This window comes from Amphiprion ocellaris, chromosome 14 (assembly GCF_022539595.1).
Source record: "Amphiprion ocellaris isolate individual 3 ecotype Okinawa chromosome 14, ASM2253959v1, whole genome shotgun sequence".
Classification (NCBI taxonomy): Eukaryota; Metazoa; Chordata; class Actinopteri; family Pomacentridae; genus Amphiprion; species Amphiprion ocellaris.
In genome coordinates this window covers 23,600,621-23,619,635 of record NC_072779.1, presented here as the reverse complement: position 1 = coordinate 23,619,635, position 19,015 = coordinate 23,600,621, and the positions used below count along the sequence as shown (strand labels likewise).

The following is a 19,015-nucleotide window of genomic DNA, read 5'->3' as shown; positions in this document are numbered from 1 at the left end:
CTCAAACCCCAAGTCAAGTGCTTTCTGTCCGACCATCTGCAAGTGCTCCAGCATAATTACATAGACATGCAATCGCTTGCATACAGTGGGGAAATCTTGCAAAAACACATTCACATTGTCATGTTTTTTTTTTCTTCTTTTCTTTCTGTCATGTACTCTTGAGAACTGAGTGTACTGGGAGCTTAATTCTACACTACGTGGAATGTTTGTGAGTAATGTGTGAACAATGCACCGCACAATTTAAAGCATCCAGAGGTATTCTTTCCGCTTTCACCGCACACAGTTCAAGGTGTCCAGCTGACTTCTTTGCAAAGATCCTCCCACAGTGGAGCTCCCTCCAGTCTGCAAGGTGATATTTCATTAATGCCAATGACTTAGACCTCATTACCCGAGCTTCCCTTGTGGACATAGAGGGTCTTAAAGATGGAGGACGGCCATCTGGAAGTCATCAAGAGGGATCACAGTGCAGAGCGGCAGCGATAACCGTTTAGCTTGCTGTCCAGTGCACCGGCATGATCTATTTCATGCACATTCTGGCCTGTGGTGACCAACTAAAGTGTAAATCGCTCTGTGAAAGGTTTTGCAGACTGCAGCTGATCTAAGACTGCTGTTTGTTGTTGCGTGACACTACACTGAGTTTGTTCCTGTCATTTCTCAGACTCAACCATACACAGATTTTTTTTCACAACAATCTAACGACTTCTTCCACGTTGCATTTATTTGTTAAGACAACCAATGAAAGATATCACCTGCAGGGTGGTCATCTAGTTTAGTTTTTTCTAGTAATGCGTTTCTAAATGACTGCAAAACACATTTATGTAAATACAATTACTGTGTCTGTGAGTCACTGTAATGATGCCAGAGTGCAGTGACGACTACAGAAGGACTTTATCATATAAAATCCTAATTGATTGGTTTGTAGAAAGAAATGGTTAGAACATGAACCCTTTCAGACCTGCCATTGTGCAATTTCACCATAACATATTTTTACATACTGTGGTGCAATTTTTTGGAATATTTTTATTTGCTTTGCATCAATTTACTCCTTATAACCTACATTTTAATAATAAGCGTTAACTTATGTCTTGGGCTGCACAGTGGCTTGGTGGTTAGCTTTGCAGCTAGAAGTTCCCTGGTTCATGTCCCGGCTTTCCCGGGATCTTTCTGCATGGAGTTTGCATGTTCTCCCTGTGCATGCGTGGGTTTTACTCCGGCTTCCTCCCACAGTCCAAAAATATGCTGTGGTTGATTATTCTAAACTGCCCGTAGGTGTGAATGCGAGTGTAATTGTTTGTCTTTTTCCTGCCTTCACCCCAAGTCAGCTGATATAGGCTCCAGCCCCATCGCAACCTTAATGAGGATTAAGCAGTGTATAGATAATGGATGGATGGATGGACTTATGTCTTCACTACTACAATAAATTGCTTAAAAGTGCAATAAACTTAAGAAAAATATATATTTTTTCCCCACATGTATTTCAAAATACAGAAATTGCATAGCTGTATCCCTCAAATTTGTAAAAAAGTTGCACTATAGCCCATGGTCTCGTTTACAGAGATTTTCATTACCTGCGCTTTATTGTATATTTTTACAAACCATCACTGCAACAAAAAAGCACTCTGAGATATTGTCAATGTGTGAAATGTTAGTATAACTCCCCAGATTTTATTTGCAAAAAGAATAATCGATGTGTCTTATATGGATTCAAATCTACCGCCAATCAAAAATGAATATGCAATTGCAGTGCCTGTGCTATGCAGGGCTTTATAGGGTTAAAAAGAGAGCATCCTGCTGCCTGGGCCAGCATAGACTAATGAAACCAGGATTTATAGCAAATGTTTACCATTACTGCATATGTGCCAGAACCATGATAAATGTAAGTTCTAGACACAACTGCATAAGTACAAACATTTATAACTGAACAAAAACAAAAAAACATTTGCAAGTAAAGGTCACCTAGGCTGTTGCTGAATTTCACTAGAATTATAAAAACAGACATTTTCTAAAAATGGTGGAGAGAGAGTTTGTTCACTTGTCACGGGGATGGCTCAGCTATATCCCACTGAAACGTCACTGTCAACTCCCAGCTGACAGCACTGACTGTGGAAGTGTCAAAATCATTGCCTCGGAGTCACTGGACAGCTGCCTAAAGATCACAGAGATTTTTCAACAATAATAAAAAACACCAAACAAAAAAAAAGTCTTTAAATGTGGTATCCATGACAACACAGTCTGTTTTGTTTCAGGACAGACTCTGACTGGAAATCCATATTGTTACAACACTACAACACTAATGCATTGCAAAGCTGTGTGCTTTTTCAGTTGATGCTCTGACTTACGGTTTGCTGTGTATCTCGCCTACAAATGTCGCATTGACAGATTAGTGTTCTGCCTGCTGTATTGGATGTTTGAGAGGCGCAGTATAAATTTGGCTTTTCTCATCAAACTGAATTAAATAAAATGAATTTAAATTCAAAGAATCATTGAGGGAGGCTGCACAGTGGATTGGTGGTTAGAACTTTTGCCTTGCAGCCAAAAGATCCCCGGTTCGCATCTCGGCCTTCCCAGGATCTTTCTGCATGGAGTTTGCATGTTCTCCCTGTGCATGCGTGGGTTTTTCTCTGGGTACTCTGGCTTCCTCTCACAGTCCAAAAACATCTTGAGATTAACTGGTAACTCTAAACTGTCCGTAGGTGTGAATGTGAGTATGATTGTTGGTCTCTATATGTAGCCCTGTGATAGACTGGTGACCTGTCCAGGGTGTCCTCTACCTTCACCTTACGTCAGCTGGGAACGACCCTATGAGGAATAAGTGGTGTATAGATAATGGTTGTATGGATGGAATCACTGACAATGCAGTGACATTGAGCAACACAAAGTGACTTAAAAATACAAAAAAACCCCAAAATGCATAGTAAAAAAACTATCAAGCAAAGAAATTAGCAAATGCAGTTTATAAAAGATCGAATACAACAGACAAATCACTGTAAAAATACTTTTTTTGTGGCAACTTTGAAAAAAAAGTTCATACAAAAGCTAAATGATTCATGAATTGGAACTGACTAGTGTTTCCGAAGAATTAACTTTTAGAGTGCATCACAGATAGGTGGTTAGAGCATACAAACTAAAAGCAGATCGACCAAGCTTAGTAAAGACTACAGGGGCTTGTGGTAACAGCAAGCCATTAGACAGAGCACCAGTCAAGCAAGGGTCTTATAGGTAAACAATAAATTATGCCATTGACATCTTTCAGACAGAGAAGCCCACACAACATTTAGATATAAGATGCAACAATGAGCACTGCAAACATTGAGAGTGGATACAGAAGCATGCTCATCAATAGAGCCCCATAGTCTAAAACACAGAAAGAAAACAGTTTCACAATTGTTTTCCTACAAAGGAAAGATCAGAGAGCTTGAAAGGAATGCTGCCAGTTTCTATTGGTTAGTTAAGCAGAGTTGACAATGCAGTACAAAATGGTATTGTCGATGTCCAAATGTATATATTAATTGAAAAAAATTGACAATATTATCAATATACAATTACGTTTATAAATATCTGGACATTGATGCAATTGTCAGCATTCCAGGTCTGTACACGACCACAGTGGATTTGAAATGAAACAATCAAGATGTGCTTTAAGTGCAGACTTTCAGCTTTCATTTAAGGTTATTTACATCCAAATCAGGTGAATGGTGTAGGAATTACAATGCATTATGTATGTGCCCTCCACCTTTTAAAGGGACCAAAAGTAACTGGACAACTAGTTGCTCAGCTGGTCCATGGCCAGGTGTTTGTTATTCCTTCATTATTTCATTGACAAGGAGCAGATAAAAAAAGGTCTAGAGTTCATTTCAAGTGTGGCATTTGTGTTTGGAATCTGGTGAGGACAACTCTCAATATGAAGTCGAAAGAGCTGTCACTATCAGTGAAGCAAGCCATCACTAGGCTGAAAAATCAAAGCAAACCCATCAGAGAGACAGCAAAAACATTAGGTGTGGCCAAAAGAAAGATAAATACTTCACCAGTAGATTTATTGGTATCAGCAGTTTTAAGGGCCTTAATAACTGCGCTGAGAGGGATCACGTGATCAACTTAGAGGCGTGACCCTCACCATCGTAACCACCCCACGGCACAGTTCTGTCAATCGCAGTCACCAAATAAAATTAATCAATTAATCAGCTGAAATTCAATTATGCACTCGTCACACACAGGGCTTGAACCAGCCACATTGTAGCCATTTAGTCCAGGTCCCTTGAAACATTTCAAATCCTCGCCTGTGTAGATGCTGACTAAGGACACTGCATACCCAGTGGTACAGGAAAGCCAGTTCCTCAGGACAAGACTCAGCAGTCCACCTGCTTCTGAAGGACAAGGGTCATTTTTCTGAGGACAGCAATGTACACATTCTGAACTGAGAAGATGCCATCTGGGAAAATCTATATGAATACTGTAGAGATAAATGCTGAAAATGATTTATGGACGGCCTGACTGATTTCCATTATTTGCAGTAATGGTTCTGACTGCTGTGTAGAATTACAGTAAAACCCACTGCTTTTTCTCCTCCTCTAAAAGTATGCTGCAGCATCTTCTTGCATTAGCCATCACAGTTTGATTGACATGTGTGAAGGATTGCCTAATAGTAGTCATTACACTCATTATGGTGATTATCAAGTCAGTCCTATAGAAAGCTGATTAGCAGTGACATAGAAGACATTCATCTGTCAGTCTATCTAACGTACACTCTTCATGTCAGTCTTTTTTTAGTCTGTCATTCATTTCAATTAGCAACAGATAAAGGGTTCTTTGATGTCTTCAGGCACATTGGGACTCTTCTGTTATCTGCCTCACCAACTGAATGTGACTTTACCTTAAGGTAGAGAAATGAGACTGTGCTGAATAAATGTGTTTTTACAGCAGCACACTGCTTCACACTGGATCATGCCAGGAAGCTGTCCAGACTGCTCCAGTGCAGTCGATGGAGGTTAAGCACTTTGCTCACTGACATCTTGACAGTATTTGAAGCAGAGGTGTCACTTCTTGCCTTCACCCAGGTTTTCCCTGTGGTCTGATACAAACCACCCAATTAAGCCTGCATGATTAACATTAGTTTACATAGACATCACTATCATCAAGTAAATGTTTTCACTCTTGTTGTCTTTTTCTCCCTGCGGTCTGAGTTTATCTCGTAGTTAGTTCTTCACTGCTTTTGAGTTATGGCTACAGAAACTACAATCTTTCCACGGTATCTTTATTGATTTATTTTAAAAAATGTATTCACCTAAGCAACTGGAAGCGATACACTTATTAAAATAATATATTAGCAGTTGTGATCCTCTCTCCTCCTCTCCTCTACATTCTGGGAGATAGCGTGAGTGAGTGTGTGAAGGTGGTCGTTGAGTGTGTGGAACTTGCTGAGTGATTGCGGGACTTTTGGATTGTTTTCCACGTCTTTCCAATATTTCACTCTTTGTTCATGAAAAGGTAAGAAAAGTTTGCTTGACATCTGTGGATTTACAGACTTAAGCTTAGTTGTTCACCATTTTCCACCAAACCATGGCATTGCTCGGGGGTCAGACTCATGGTGGATCCACGGTACACTGTGGAACAGGTTCTGCTGGCTGTAGGAGGACAGCTCGGCCATGAAACAGAACGTATGGCTTCTGGATGAACAATGCCGTTGAGGGCTTTTTACAAGAGAAGCAGCTAGTTCACCCATTGGTAAAAATGGGCGTGGTGCTGGATGAGATGTTGTGTTGCCGCTTTTTGTACCATCCACATGCATCTTCGTGTCAGGTGTGCCCCGTTCATCCTCAACAAACTGCTGGAGAAGGAGATGGCCCACTTCGGCAAATTTGCTAGTTTTTTAAGAGCAGGTCAACTCGGCTGCAAAGATATAAGACTGCAGCATGTCCAGTCTCGGCAGAGGCTGAATGAGCCTGCTCAAACATCAGAAGTGTCATTTAAAGTCAAGTACAAAAATGGTTTCTATGCTGTTTATACAAGCGCAGGCAGTATGAAATGTTTTGAGTGTGGTGATGTCAGGAGACAGGGTGCTGGTTATGGCATCCTCCACCTACTGATACACCAAACAATGATCCTATCCTGCAAAACAGCAGTAAGACAAAGAAAAATAATTTTGATAATATTATAGGTCAGGTTGTGGAGTAGAATCCAGAGAGCGGACAGGCGTAAGAAAGAGTAGCTGATGAAGAGGGATCGAGTGTAAGAGGTCACTCAAACATTGGAAACGGTGAAAACAATGATGAGGAGATGCCAGATGATGACTAAATGTCACAAATTTCTGACACTGTGTCAGAAGATGACCACCAGTCATGCTTGCGATACTACTCACATACCATGAAGTATTTCCTGGATAAACCGTAAGGCAGACAGTCTGTAAAAGTCATTTTTTTCCCCTAATGTACACAAATGTATTAAAGCTGTTCTAAAGGTAACAAGAGAAGTAGGTTATGAATAACTAAAAAAACAGAAAATTTTGCATCAAAAAAAGGTCCTGACTAAACTCCATAAAGACAGGCGAGAAAAGGTTTTGCTAAAGGCATAAAAATGGGTGATGCACTGAAGGTGGTTTTCCTTTGTAAGCGTTTCACTGCCCTTTATTTCTTTTACTTTTTCCTGCTCTTTATGGAAGGTCGAAGTATAGGTACCTTAAACATCAATGGAATGAGGGTCAGAAATAAGAGCGTGATGTTAGCTGAACTTATGAGGAATAAGAACATAGATGTGTTGTTCTTACAAGAGACGTAGCTCATCAGATAGTGAAGAACTGCGAAGGATGAGCTAGAGGGGGCAGTTGTTCCTCAGCCATGGTATCAACCTCAATGCAGGGGTAGCAATGTGTTTTCACAACACCTCAATGTAACCAATGTAACATCAAGTGAAGTAGAACAGGGCAGGTTTTGAATAGTACTAGCAACAATCAAAGAAGTACAAGTTATATTTATAAACATACACTACCGTTCAAAGGTTTGGAGTCAACCAGGCAATTTCATGTTTTCCATGAAAACTCACACTTTTATTCATGTGCTAACATAATTGCACTGTTGTTTTCTAATCATCAATTAGCCTTTCAACACAATTAGCTAACACAATGTACCATTAGAACACAGGAGTGATGATTGCTGGAAATAGGTCTCTGTACCTCTATGTAGATATTCCATTAAAAATCCACTGTTTCCAGCTAGAATAGTCATTTACCGCATTAACAATGTCTAGACTGTATTTCTGATTCATTTATCGTTATCTTCAGTGTTAGGTGGAGACTGGAACTGCCCAATACATCCGTCAGATGACATGAATGCAGGAGAGCCTCATCCTCTGTCAGCCTCTGTTTTGTCCAAGGTGGTTGCAGAAAATGGTCTGACAGATGTTTGGAGGAAACTCCATTCAGAAGTCAGACAATATACATGGGTGAAAATCACAGACGGCAGTGTGAAGGCAGCCAAGTTAGATAGAATTTATGTCAATCAAACTTACAATAATAGGTTAACCAAAGCAGCAATATGTCCTGTTGGATTCTCAGATCATCATATAGTTACATCCCTACTGGCACTTCAATGTGCGTTTAACTCACAGGCTTTATGTCAGTCTTTTCTGACTTCTGGAGTCAGTGGAGAAAATGATTCTTAGAACCCAGCTCAGTGGTGAGAGACAGGCAAAACGTAAATTAGAATTTTCTGTCCACAGTACACATCACAGACAGTAGGTACAGAGAAAAACTGTTTCGAAGAGCTTGAAAATGAAATTAGTATACTGGAAGATAGAATAATTACTGGAACAGATAACAACAATAGGACTTGAGAGAACAAAAAGAAAGCCTTAGGGAAATTTCTGCATGAAAAAGCAAAAGGTGCACTAATTAGAACCCAGATCTCAGCCATTAAAGATATAGATGGTTTAACTCGCTTCTTCTTTAAATTGGAGAGAAGAGTTTGAGGGCATAATCAAATGATACATCTCAAACCTTCCATTAACTGACCCATCAGAAATGAGGAAGTTAGCAATAGACTTTTATAGCAGCCTATTTAGTAGAGAGATATACATTCTTTATCGTCATTGCATATTCTTATGCAACGGAATTCCATTTGATAGTTCCCTCTGTCACAGCAGCATATAAAAAATTGCATAACAATGCAGGGTGTAAAGTGCAAGTGCAGCTCACGCTTACAACATGGTTTTAATAGCCCTGGGTAAAAAGCTGTCTTTAAGTCTTTCTGTCCGTGCTTCATGACACTGAGCCTGCCAGAGGGGAGGGTGTCAAAAACACATTGTCCAGGGTGTGTGTTGTCAGACCCAATCTTTTTGACTCTGTTTCTCAGCTGGGCAGAGTATATTTCTTCCACGGGTGGAACCGATGATCTTTGATGCGATCTTGGTGACCTGCTGCAGGTTTTTTCTCTCTTCTGAGGTGGAGCTGGAGAACCACACCATGCATCCATAGCTCAGGACACTTCCTATGGTGCCCTGGTAGAAGTTGGTGAGGAGTCCTTGTGGGAGCCCAGATTTTCTGAGGGTCCACAGGAAGAAAAGTCTTTGCTGGGCCTTCTTCACTACTTCCCTGGTGTTCACTCCCCATGTCAAATGAATGTTGGACTTCTTTCCATTGTTTAGGGAAAAGTATTTGACAGGGTTGACCATTGTTACTTGTCCAAGGCACTTGAAGCATTTGGCTTTAAAAAAAGACTTGTTACATGGGTAAAGTTGTTATACTCCAGAGTCACTGTACTGTTAAATGTATGAGGAAGTCACAGTAGACCAGTCACTGTTCAGAGAGGCATCAGGCCCTTATCTGCGATGTTGTATGGACATCATGCACATTATGTGAAGAAGCTGCTCATGCTGATCCCAGGTCTGTTGGTCCTCTGTTATCCTAATGCTGCCACATTCTATCATGCCTCTGTTCATAGCAGAATAATTGTTCAAGTTGCATCAGGAGATTCAGTTGAAACTCACTTTTTTTTTCTCTTTTTCAACATTGGCGCTTGGTTTTCAAAACAACACTAGCAATACACCCTACAGCAGCTAATGAGAGACCACAGCACAGAATGCAGCAAGCTCCAGCTGTGGATGTTGGTCTGAGGTCAGTAGGTTGCATCAGAGAAGATGTGGACTGATGAAGAGAAAAAAATATATATATTAAAAAAATAGAAAAGCACTCAGAGAGCGCAGCACTCTGCCATGGTTGTTCATTTCCCCATATAGCATTGTCACAAGTGTGGCATTTTTATTTATTTATTTTTTTAGGAATGCAGCATTTGTTTATTTATTAGTTATTGATCATCAGAAATCACAGCAACATAGAATGTGGCCATTTAATATAGATGTACCCACAAACAAAATGACCTTGCTCTGAACACAGGCATGTATTATGCATGTGTATGTTATGTACAGATACCGTATTGCGTGACCGAAATATGTAGCGGGCGGTGAGAATTAATGAGACTTGGAAACACCCCCACAATTTAATCAGTTGTTCCTTGAATGATTTCTGACGGATGAGTCCCGATAAGTCCACAGCAGTTGATTTGTAGTAGGATTGCAATCATGTGATCTTTAGCAGGAAGCTGACGTAGTGTTCACTTGTTGTCATAGTTACAGTGATGCCATGCCGCTATCTCACAGTGATACAGAAATCTTTAACAAATCTGTGGTTCCAGACTATAAGCCGCATCACTGCCAAATCTAAGCAATTGGTCCTTGTGTCATTTCTGACCTTTCCTGAAAATTTCATCCAAATCCATTGGTTTGTGTGTGAGTAATGTTGCGAACGGACAGACAGACAAATAGATTGACAAACAGATGGGCAAACGTACGCTGATCGTCTCATAACTCCACCGCGACGGAGCAATAAAATACCAGAACAACTTCACCACTATGAGTAACCCTTTGAACATTATACATCGTCCTTTAATCCATTGCTCCATTGCTTATAGAGAACTATTGATTGATGCAGTAATTTTTTATTTTTTTTTTTTTACCTGAACGTTTCTTTCATGTGGTCGGATGACATGTTCGCTTGTATTTACTGCCTCACCATACACTGATCCAGATAGTGATGGTGATTGATTCACGAGAACTGCTGTTTCACCATAGGAGGGTTTTATCTCGACGTTACTCAGTGTGTGCTGCCAGGCCCAGGATCTCCAGCAGCTGGTTGAATGTGGGGTATATAGTCCAGAGCGACGCTCCTGGTTTCCTTGTTCTCTCATCAACAGAAGACCCTCATCAAAGTTTCATTGGAGTCATCCAGACATACCTGGTGGGTTTTCTGGAGGCGCCTGCTGGACAGTGGTCAGAGCAGGGTATTGTCTGCCTCCTCAGTGAGTGTTGTGCTTTGGGATTTTTTTTTTTGTTCTTTTTTTTTTTCTGTGCCACAGACCATGACTTTTCCTTGCTTATTCATTGACTTGACAACTTCATTCAGGTGAAATACGGACAGGTGCAGAGCTGTGACATATACAGTACAGTCTGTACAGTCGTGGAGTTGCAGCAGCGCTCCTAGCAAGTCAAGTGACATGACTGTGGCTTCTTTGGAATGTGCTGCCTGGAGGCTCATTGTTCTGGATGTTGACATCTCATTCTCTTCCTTTCTAGATCTGGACTATAAAATAGCTTCGATGCTGTCAAGCCTGAAGCATACCCACTTCCCCATGCCATATAACATACTGCTATGAACTGACAGGGAGGAATCTGATTCAGTATACTATCCATTGCATCCACATAAAACCACTGTAAAATGAATTACAGATGTCCTCATGTGTTTTCTGAGTCTGCATTTGAGAGAACACATGATAGTTATCTACCACAGCAAATGATGCTCTTGCAGTTAGAGAAAAGTGGGTCTATGTGGTTTAAAAATACAGCGGTCATGAATTACATCCAATAATGAATGCAGGTTGTCATATTCACACGGGGAATAGATTTTGTCATTTATTGGCCAGGCAGCACTTCTTGAGAAATGTAGTGCAGACACACAACTAATTTCCACCTTGGGAGTCAAACTAATTCAAACATTATCATTCCTACCATGTGGTTAACTCAACCTGAACACCAGCAAACATGGATGTAAAGTAGATAATTTCCGATTTTAATGGCAATCAAATTGAAAGTCTGAAATGCAGCATAGCTTCAAATGTGAAACTGTATATTCACCAGTAATGTGTGTGTTTTCAATTTCAGTTCTTATGATTCTCATTTGTATGACTTCATTACCTGCATTCCGCAGACCAAAAAATTGAAGTAAAATACTGGGGGGCAAAATATTAAAAAGCTCAGGTGATTGCTGGGATTAAACGAGTGAGAGCTCAAGCAGTAGTAAACACAGGGTTGAATAAATGCATGCAGTCTATTTTTCACTAGAATTCCTGTAGGTCATACAATGAATGAAAATAGGTAAAGGAGACTGGTATTAGGATTCTGACAGACTAAATCCTAAAGTAATTAGAGTTAGGCCAGGAAAGCATGATTTTGGGTGATTAGTAGTGAAACATCCAATTCACAATTTACTTCATCAGGAATTATAAGTATTGATCAACAAAACAAACATCACCTGTTTCACAATGTACTGTTTTACATAGTCAAAATATAAACACCTAGTGGTAATAACTGTTAGAAGGTGTTCGACATTTTGCTTTGCTTCAAATAATGTTGCTTATGGTGAATGTTTTTGGATTAACAGCCACTGTATCTGACAGACTGTCACCAGTCTTTATCTCACAGTGTGTGTGCCTTTACCTTAGCATAGTGGGAATATCCAAAGTATAAATGGAGTTTGGACTTGTATTCATTCCAGGGGCAGTTGATTCATATCTTGTGGAAGCATCATTTCAGTCTCCGTCATTATGTCTGTCACTATAAATAAAAATGGGGGAGGAGCTGAAAATCTTACAGTGACAGATCCTCTTATTGAGAGTGCACTATTTTTTTGCAGATTCCATTGCTCATTAAACCTGTCATCTAAACAGTGTTATTTTAAAAAAAAAATACAAAACTACACTTTACATAATATAGTAAAGGCCCTGAAAGCCTATTTTTTTTCCCAAAAAGTTTCTTACTGTGAGTGATGCGGTGCCACACAAATGAAAATACAATTTTAGTGATTCCACCACAGCATCACTTATCGGGGCAGAGACTCACGTAGGAAGACAAACACACAGCAGACAGAAATTTCAAACTATTGACAATCATTTACAAGAAGGTCAAAGGGAAAAACAGAACTGACGTAACAGTGTACACACGAGGCTGACTTCTTCCAAGGGAGACAACTTTCGGACAGGAGGGGAATTGCACTAACCAGAATTACCATGGAAACAGGAGCAGGACAGAATACTAAGATACAAAAGATTACACTACCAAACGGACTCACTCTCATGAAGACAGACTGTATGACACAAGGCTGAGCTAACCAGGACTTGGTACAACCAAGCTAGGAAAGTTAGAGGCAGAGCTGGACTAACAATGGACAAATAGTGCCTAACACAATTAACACTATACGGCAAACACTTCGAAACAAAACGGAGCACCAGCTAAACACTTGACAGTATAGTAGTAATCTAAAATAGGTGACGTGGCAGGAATGGGGTCTCGGCAAGTGTAGGAGCCAGGTGTCCAGGTGTCTCCTGCCTCCACCCTACATCAGCTAGAATAGACTCTAGCCCCGATGCGACCCTAATGAGGATTAAGCGGTGTGTAGATAATGAATGGATGGATGTTTGTGACTTGAGAAGATTGTTTCAATTCACTGTGGACTTCATCTACAATAACAAGGCTGCAACCTTTTCCTAAGCATTGTTTAATCATGTAAAGTTAAGTTTGAGAGTAATTCTGTAGCAGCTACAAGTGAAAATTATGTTCTATATGTATAGTGCTAGTATCAACATTGACTTGCCACATATATAAATGAACCTTCTCCTTCATTTCTGCTGTCTTACTATTTAATTAAACTGTGTACATTCAGCACTGTAAAATACACACATGTAGCTCATATTATTATTCTTCAGCCTGTTTGAGCAGACATGTCAAATAGCTTCATATAAAATATAAAAATTAATTGTAATTTGAATTTTTCACATTTATTTCCCTCCGACATAGAAAAGAAGCATGCATGGATTTGGTTTCTTCAAACCTGTTGTTAAGTAACAAAAGTAGTACCTGATTTCCATTGAGTCACAACTGCAGAAACCTCATTGGGTCAACACATTTCTTTATACAATCAATCGAAAAATTAATAGCTTTTGCAAAATTGTTTTATAAAGACTTAATTTTTTCGGAAAAAACAACCATTGCTAATGTTATTAGTAAGAGGATTATGCTATTCCTACGGCAAGCCAAACTGTCTGATGTGAAAACACCCTCCCATGTCAGATTGATGATTCTTTGTGGTTCAGCTTTCTCATAGGTACAACTCTCTTTAGGTTTCCACTCATAATAGCAAAACATTAAAATGTCAATAGAATGCAGAAATAGCATTATGTTCCCAGTAATGTAGTGTAAGTTATGTATAGTACCATAGATAGACCCCTTTATGTCAACACTGCATAAATATGTCCTTTATAAAACATAAAGTCATGTCTTTATTAGCTGCTTTAGGATGAGTGGGGCAGTTAAATCAAAGCAGCCATTAAAGCCAAAAGCTCTGTCAAGGAGCTACATGACCCAGACTGCACTGTTGTAAAGAATGTTACCATCAAATATCCTTATTGTTACATCAGGTCTCTATTTTATTATCTAGCATCAAAATACTGTGAAATATACAAAGATTCCCATGGAAATAAACTCAAGCACTGTATGACTACATTTCTCTCCCTTTGACTCATCTGCACACTCCATGCATATATTATGGTTTATAATTCACACTTCATTTCCAATTTCAATTCATTTTCAAGCTGAGTGAAGCCATGCTGCCTGGAATAGAGGCATATGCTGAATATGTTAGCTAAGTATTCAGCATTTGCAGGCTTGTGTCTAACATTTACAGATTGTGATCTGTCTCAGTATTTATCTGTTGGGCAGTGTGAGGGGGGCACCAAGCCCGCTCAATCAACACTTGATTACTCTGATTTCATTTTAACAGCTTCTGTCAAACAATTCATAATGACAGAAATAAAATTTTAAAAATGTTGGATGGCTTAAGAATGTTGTGCCTTTGTTTAAGTAATTAATTGCACCATATCCCTGTTAAGTGATGATGTTTGTTACATTACCATATATCACCATATAGCCACATAACCTGTGGTCCGGAGTTATTTAAAACTGAGTTTATTGATTTATATAAATAGTTGGATCATAATAGTGTGTTCGTCACCCCCCCCCCCCCCTTTTTTTTTTTTTTTTTTTTAAATGATTGCACATCTCAATACTCATGACCTCTGTGACCTGGTCTCATTCTTCATTTAGTGAAAATGTTCACAAACACCTATGCACACATGGACACACACAAGCTCTGATTTCTCTATAACATTAAATCATCTGGATACACACTAGTGCCAACAAAATATGTTCTGAACAAATCTGAAACGTACATCAAGGTCCTCGCGAGAAAAAGGAGAATGGGACATACTGGTTGTCATGACAGCACTAGAGAATTGAACAAGAGAAGTGAGGTGATAATTATACTTGATCGCAGTTTAGTAACCAGCCACCGTAGTCAATTGTAAAGAACATGAGAAAGAGACACACACTGCAATGTAATGCTCGTAGACATGCAGGTGAACTGAAAGGGCTATTTTTAAGTCAGTGAGTCATGATCTGTGTATAGGTTCTTTGTCTCATACCCATGGTGCACCAACGCTAGTGTATTCTAGAAAAACACTGCAAAGCCTGAAGGCTTACAGTGTCAAGATGAGCAATGTTTTATCCAGCCCAGAAACATAACAACTGTCTCATAATTAAGCATCATATACATTTTGAAACTTGTTTAGTTTAGGGCTGCACAGTAGCTTGGTGGTCAGCACTTTCGCCTTGCTGCTAGAAGATTCCCGGTTTGTGTCCCGGCCTTTCTGGGATCTTTCTGCAGTGGAGTTTGCATGTTCTCCCTGTGTGTGCTTCTCTGGGTACTCCGGCTTCCTCCCACAGCCCAAGAACATGCTGAGGTTAATTGGTAACTCTAAATTGTCTGTAGGTGTGGATGTGAGTGTGATTGTTTGTCTCTATACACTATAAAAAATTTCATAAATTTCACGGTGAAACACTGTCAAACCATGACAGCAAAAATCAGCAAACTCTAAAACTGTTTGATACAGTTTACATCGCACTGAATCACCGTTAATAAGTTAAACAGAAAAAAATGCAGTTTTTTTATCTTGAAAAAATACAATTTACTATTTTTGCACAGTTTTTATTGAAAAAATGCCATGATATGTATAACATTGACACTTTAATTTTTGCATTTATTTCTCAGAAAGAGTGCAGTTTTTCACTGTTAAATGTATGTATCGATAACAGAAACATGCCATAATACTTATAATTAGTAATATGATGATTTTAGCATTTATTTCATGTAAAAATGTAGTTTATTACCAATCAAATTTATGCACTTTTGTGTTAATAGCAGACATATGCTTCAATACTTTTTTGCATTAAAAATACATATATTAAATGTTAAATACACTAACTGTTGTGCTGATAATGGGAAACAAATGCTGTAATATTTATAATAGATCTCACAAATTTTATTTTAGATGGTATTTTCAGGTAAATTTTCAAGTAAAAAAATTTAAAGGTTAAAACTTTTTTTTACAGTGAAATATGGAATGAAGCACAATTTTTTAACCATAAAATCATCAGCATCGATACATTTCTTTATCGTAAATGGGGGGAAAAAATGTCACTTTAACTTGCCATTTGTAGTCAGTTAGATTCAGTATACAGCCAGTGATTGTGCAAATAAAAACTGAAAATTATGCATCAGTAAAAAAACACCATGCAGTCAGTTATCAGCACATATATCACAAAACTGTGAGAAAATATTGATATCAGAGTGTTTTTATTTGCAGAATCACTATACTGAATCTAACTGACTATCAATGGCAAGTTCAATTGGCTTATTTTCATGTATTTATTTACTCTTCATTTATGGCACATGCGAATCTATTTTGCTCTCACTTCTTCCCCAACTGTCCATCTCTGATGCAGCCAGACAGAAAGTGCTCATAATCCAGAGGGGCGACAGCAGAACAACTCACTGACAGCGCATTGCAAACACCAAACTCTCTGCGTCTTTTGAATATGGGCACAGTGTGTTGTGGTTGTTCGCCTGGCGTTTAGGCTCATCTGGGCTGCGGATGAACAGTTTAAATAGCTCCATCTATGAGGGGATCCGTGCTTGTTGTTCAGGTCTCTTTCTGTTAACTAACTTGGAGCCGCCGGAGCGACACTGACCATGGTTCCCGTTTGCGCGTTTTAACGCACCGACAGTGGCTGGTGACAGCGCAGCCGCTCAGAGTGCGTCCGCGGCTACCTGGACAAAAGATTTGGATTAAGACTAATGAACTGGGGATAACAATCTCCAAGGGACCGTTTACAGGACCGACTTATTGTCTCGCTGTGGGATTTGTGTGTGTGCACCTCAAAGACGATGTCTGTCCGGGGATACTTGGTCGCTTTTTCCAAATGCACACTTCTTCTCTCTCTGAGGATTTTGCTTCTTGTGCCTGCAGGGTTGCCCGTCCGCAGTCAGGGGGATTCTCAATCCGATAACAAAGTGATGGACAACATTACCGTCCGACAAGGAGAGACGGTCTTTCTCAGGTAAGTCAACATGTTTTTTTTTTTTTTTAAATTTATATTTTCCTCCTACTGCTGCTGCTTCCTCTGATCCGGTCTCCTAAAGTTGAGCGCTGCCTGCGGGCTTTTCGTAATGGAAGTATTTAGTGTGAGGATCGAGAGGCTGAAACATGACTGAAGACTTGTCTGTTTTATCATGTAGCCGCTGTTGAAAACTGAGGCGGGGAGGAAGGGGGGGATTTCAGAGGATTAGACTCTGAAAAACACTCAATTCAGAAGCGATACTCTGTTAATCTTCTGTAGCTGTTAACGAGAGACTTAGTGGTTTTAATTGTTGTGTGACGGTGCAGAACTAAAGGTGGAGGGAAAAAGCTGTTTCTGAAAGAAGGGAGACAGCAGAAACAGTTGCTCAGCTGAGGACTGAGGGAGGATGTTGCAGGTGGGGAAACAGAAAAGAATCGTGAATTAAAAAAAACAGATTTTAAGATAAAAACCTGTAGTTATAGCAAAGGATTGACCAGCAATTCCTGAAGATGGGAGATTGTCTGTGGTGACCTTTCCCCTCCTCTGTACCCTCTGAGGATTACTGGACACAGATGGATTTATGTGGCTTTCAAGTGCTGTCAGGAATGTCCAGCCTCACATGAGCAATAATCACAATGACGAAAAGAAGGGATTTTTTTTTTTTTTTTTAATACCAGAGTTGATAAAATGACATAAGGGAGGTAGAGAATTATAGGAACAATGTTGCTGGTCTGTGGTTATAGTGTTGCTGTACTGCATTCATACTGTATGGATGACTTTAAATTCAACTATCGAAATTAATTGAAGAGAAGTTAGAAGGATGTGTCTCTTCATGCTTCATACTTAAGATCAGACTAAGAAATGTCTGCTCAGTTTAGAAAATATCATAGTTAACAAAGGCCATCCAAAGACATCATTAAACTCACCTATAGCTGATTTTATATATTTGCTGGCCAATGTCACCCCAAATCCTCTTGATAACACAACATGTGTCCACCTCAAACTTAGCTCTTCCAGTATGCCTCTAAGAAAGTGAAGAGGAACTCAGCTTGGCTGTTGTCTCATTTACTGTAAGCTCAAATAATGAGGAGTGAGACAGGATGACTGCTCAGGTTTAAAACAACACTAGAGCAAGGCGAACTAAATCAGACTGCACTCAGTATTTTGCTGATGCTATTTCTTATACACACACACACACACACACACACACACACACACACACACACACACACATATATATATAAAAGATATAATGGAGGTACTTTTCAGTAAGATGTCCTCTGTTTATTTCTTTTGGTCAGATGACCATATGACCATGAATAACTTGAGTTGTGTTTTAGAAAGGGAACCTTTTTCATGGCAGAATTTCTTTGCCAGGCCTGGGATAAAAGAACTGAGCAGCAGAATAATGTGCGTTTTGAATGTATTCCTGCAATGCTAGTATATCAGTGTCTTATAAACCCATGAGGGTTGGGCACGCTTATGTGCATGACACGAAAATAAAGAAATCAGTCAATCATATACACTACCATTCAAAAGTGTGGGATCTCTCCAAAATGTTCTTGCTTTTGAGAGAAAGGCATTTTTTTCAATGAAGATAACATTAAATTAATCAGAAATACAATCTTGACATTGTTAATGTGGTAAATGACTATTCTAGGTGCAAACGGCTGATTTTTAATGGAATATCTACATAGGAGTACAGAGGAACATTTCCAGCAACCATCACTCCTGTGTTCTAATGCTACATTGTGCATTGTGCTAGCTAATCAAGTTGAAAGGCTAATTGATTACTAGAAAAATCTTGTGCAATTATGTTTGCACATGAATACATGTGTGACTTTTCATTGAAAACATGAAATTGCCTGGGTGACCCCAAACATCTAAGCACTACATGTGACAAATTGGCAGTTTCCCATAACTTGAGTGGTTACTACAAAATGCATAAGATACTTTTGAACTTTAAACATCCAATCAACACGTTTTTTAAAATTATATATAAAACAAGATGCCTAATGAATTCAGCCACCTTAAGTCATTCACTACTTGAAGCTAAAGGACAAAATACGATACAAATTGAGGAATATTCTCCTTCAAAAACATCAAATTCAACAAAGGAGTTTTCTTTTTAAAATCTTGTGTTAACAAATGTCAGGCAGCACACATCTGCAATCCAGTGGGCCTGAGGTGGGGATCACTTTAGCAGTTGCTCAAAGCATCTTCACATTCTTTCTTGGAAAAAAGT

At 39.3% G+C, this 19,015-nt stretch overlaps 1 protein-coding gene across 4 annotated transcripts in view; it reads left to right on the top strand.

Annotated features, from left to right (window-relative positions):
- ntm (neurotrimin) overlaps window positions 1-19,015 on the top strand; it is a 471,807-nt gene that overhangs the window by 313,356 nt on the left and 139,436 nt on the right. For 2 of the 4 annotated variants that reach the window (XM_023275100.3, XM_023275097.3), the window contains exon 1: window positions 16,202-16,770. In XM_023275100.3, the coding sequence (XP_023130868.1) occupies window positions 16,598-16,770 (173 nt within the window). In that variant the 5' untranslated portion in view covers window positions 16,202-16,597. Of the gene's footprint in view, window positions 1-16,200; window positions 16,771-19,015 lie in introns of those variants that run through there. The other 2 variants (XM_023275098.3, XM_023275099.3) reach the window with 2 other exon arrangements.